The sequence below is a fragment of the Nelumbo lutea genome, chromosome 1 (genome assembly GCF_056320005.1).
Source record: "Nelumbo lutea isolate HS-2025 chromosome 1, American lotus-T2T, whole genome shotgun sequence".
Taxonomy (NCBI): Eukaryota; Viridiplantae; Streptophyta; class Magnoliopsida; order Proteales; family Nelumbonaceae; genus Nelumbo; species Nelumbo lutea.
The window spans coordinates 9,206,198-9,209,633 of record NC_142684.1 but is presented as its reverse complement, the minus strand read 5'-3'; the positions used below and the strand labels follow the sequence as shown (position 1 = coordinate 9,209,633).

Below are 3,436 nucleotides of genomic sequence, written 5' to 3'. Positions count from 1 at the left end.
AAAAGAAAAAGCTTTCTTTTCTCCACCACTTTTTATTAAATATTAATGGGTGCTCTATGAATATGAATTGACTGGTGGAAAGTTGTTTCTACATCCACGACACCACCATTAAAGATGTTTGTATTTATCTCAACTGTATTGACCAGTGAAGAGGGCGTTCTAGGTGGATACTGTAGCTTAGTTGACTGCTCTAGATTGGGAATTGGGCTTTAGCCATTCTCGTTAAGGTTCTGTTTGCTGTGCAAATGTGAATCAGATACAAGATTTATATTTGTTTGGTTATGATTTATTCTACATGATACAAAATTTGTACTCATTGACAATATAAATTCTGAATCCCAAAAATTGATGCAAAATTTATATCATCTTTCTCCACATCATCCTACTTCTGACCTCACTCCCACAGAAATAACCTCTCCCTACCTTAGTTCTTTTTCATAGAAGGTGGGACTGACCCTTCCATTTTACTTCCCGCAAACAAAAGAGACATATATCAAATCAGAAGCAAGTGTAAACCAGAATTTACATGATCAATCTATTTGCATGAAATTTGCACTCCAACCAAACACAGCCTAAGAGCCATTACTTGGTCAATGGTAAAACCTTGGGCTGGCAAGCATTGGAGCGTGGGTTCAAGTCTGAGAGCAACTACACTGTGAAAAAACAAAAAAAAGAAAAAGGATTAGGACTGTATCTGGTGCACCCCTCTCAAAACCCCAAATTGTGGGGACCAACAATGGGAAATGAGTCAAATGACCACTCTAGCCACTCTGATTGCCACAACCCTCAACCCTACCAATCTGGGATGGGATAAAGATGAAAGGGTTGGACTCTAACCAGTTGCCCCAATATACATTTACAACATCAATCATCTTGTTGTGACTTGCGAGAAGTTCATAAATTTTGTTTCAGAGAAAAAACAGTTGCAGACTGCTAAATGGGTTCCCTATGTTTCCAAGCATCAGCAGGTGTCCCATACCAAACTTAGGTAAAGGAATTCAGTTTTATCTTAGACTGTGTTTGGTTTGAAGGAAAAAAGTAGGAAAAAAAAAGGAAAGGCAGAGAAATATTTACAAAGCTTGTATAGGTTTTCATATCTCTCCCTACTTTTTGCTTCAAACCAAACATAGCCTAAGGAAGATGAGGTTATAAGTACCTGCCTGCTATAATGGAATTGGGATGAACTCTCCAAATATGTCCCACAGCACATCTCAACCGTGCATTTGGAAACATCTTTGATGGATTTCTTAAACTTTAGTATGGTTTCTCTCCTTTTCCCTATATTTCCCTTTCTTTTCCTACCTTTTCTTTCAAATCAAACCACACGACCATAAGAAATTAGCTAAAATAACTGTTGAAAAAGAAAACTTCCATGCTATTTAAATCCAAGAAATCTTGATTTCGTATCTTAGATCTCAAATAAAATGTTTTGAAATTTTAGAATTTTGAACAACTTATAGTATTTTAATTATAAATAGTACTTCTATTATTTCATACTATTTTCATTTTTATATTTTCGATTTATTTTTTATCCCATCTGAAATTTTGGATGAAATGGACCAAATACTAAAATTTCGGTGAAAATAAATTCACTCGAAAACATGTTTTTATAACCCAAGTCATTTATAACCTCAAATGAATAAATTCCAAATAACGTAAATTTGTAGTGTCGTAAATACAAAAAGGCACGAAAATGAGAAAATGGATGCAAAATCCGTTAGCATCTAATATCTACTTATACAAGTAGCAGAACCAAACAATTGGTTGTCCTGATTTCTCAAAGACAGTTTTGCCTATCAAATCATCTATTGATTGATTGATTCTCCTAAAAAATTTATGCTTTAGGCTCTGTTTGTTTTCAATGCAAATCTGAGCCCGATACAAATTTCTTGTTCATTTTTTGCAACTATAATTTGGATTGTTACTTGATGCAAAATTTGCACTATTTATCTCATTTGCATCAATTGACATTACAAGTTTTGCATCTTTCCTTCTACCTTAGTTCTCTCCCATATAAAGTGAGAATTACATCAATATGCTTCTTATTGTAGTCCTTCCAAGCAAATAACCTTCAGAAAGCCTTCATTCCTTTTCATGTAAAGTGGAAACCACATCATCCTACCATCTCACCTCCTATTTTACCTTTCTAAAATAAACAAAACGATGTTAAATCTAGAAAAAAGAATAATATTTACATTCAACCCATTCACACTTTCATGCATTTATAAATTTTTACCGCAAACAAATAAAACCCTAACAAATGATACATTAAATATCATCTTATCTATTATTATGACAGTTTATTATTCTAACTGAAATTGTCCAAAACCCACCATCACTTTTTATGAATTATCTTAAATTCACCGTAACATTTCAAAACGTCCAAAACTCACGTGTCAGTGAGAGAAGGGTAACTTGACTAATGCTCATCGTTGATTTACTATTTTACCTTTCTTTCTCTCGCTCCGACTCCGCCTTACCCCTTTCGTACTGCAGTCGAATCTCTCTTCCACGATTCTCTCCTGAACTCCGATTTCCGACAGCCGAAGGTGGGTTCATCCCTCACAAAGATGTCAGCTTTCCTCACCTCAACGACCAACATCTTCACGCGCCGCCCGGCAATGGAACTGCCAAGTACCTGGGCTACTTAAACCTAAACGGCAGCGGGGATCAAAATGGGAAGCTCGAATCGACGTTCTCGAACGAATTGCGTGGCGACCCCCAGTTCCAGGTCGAATCCGAGCCGTCTGATCCAGCGTTGTATGCGAAGAAGCTATCGAGAAGTAAGTTCTGCTTGTTTTTCTACGGAGGAAATATTTCAGGAATCGGAGACGCGTTGCAGATCAGTTGCGTGCCGGTGGTGATTACGGAGCGTCCGATTCTGGATCTTCCGTTCATGAACGTGCTGAGATGGTCGGAGATCACGGTGTTTGTGGGGGCGGGAGGAGGGGTTGAGGGGATGAAGAAGCAACTGGATCGCACGTGCAAGAGAGATAGACACGAGGGAATGAAGAATCTAGCCATGATGGCGAGTCAGCATTTTGTTTGGAATTCGTCCCCGCAGCCGAACGATGCCTTCCACACGGTCATGTATCAGCTGTGGCTGAGACGGCATACGATTGGGTATGCAAGATGGGAGTCGATTTGACGAGGGTGATTTGATTTGAACAGTAAGTGTATGTATTTGGATTATGAACAGAAAGATAGATGTTTCGAATAAATGTAAACATATTTCAACTTGATATCTCTCTCCATTAAAGGTTCTTATTTCCTGGTGTTTGAGCATCAAAAACAGCTTACACAAATTGAGATGGAACGGAAGCACTTCTTTGGTATTTTGTCGAATTGGACAAGGCTTGAGAATGTTTGGCACCGATGCAACACACAGCATTCAGCACACAACGAACAACTCTCTTGCAGCAGCAATCTCACCCCA

At 38.0% G+C, this 3,436-nt stretch overlaps 1 protein-coding gene across 1 annotated transcript; it reads left to right on the top strand.

Moving 5' to 3' along the window:
- Positions 1–2,422: 2,422 nt before the first annotated feature.
- LOC148873436 (putative glycosyltransferase At5g20260) lies at positions 2,423–3,148 on the top strand. Its single transcript, XM_088965964.1, has one exon. The coding sequence runs from the start codon at positions 2,423–2,425 to the stop codon at positions 3,146–3,148; it is 726 nt and encodes a 241-aa protein (XP_088822090.1).
- The last annotated feature ends 288 nt before the right edge of the window (positions 3,149–3,436 follow it).

What these genes read in the sequence shown, in the direction of transcription:
- LOC148873436 (XM_088965964.1), top strand. Translation starts at nt 2,423, where the DNA reads ATGCTCATCGTTGATTTACTATTTTACCTTTCTTTCTCTCGCTCCGAC.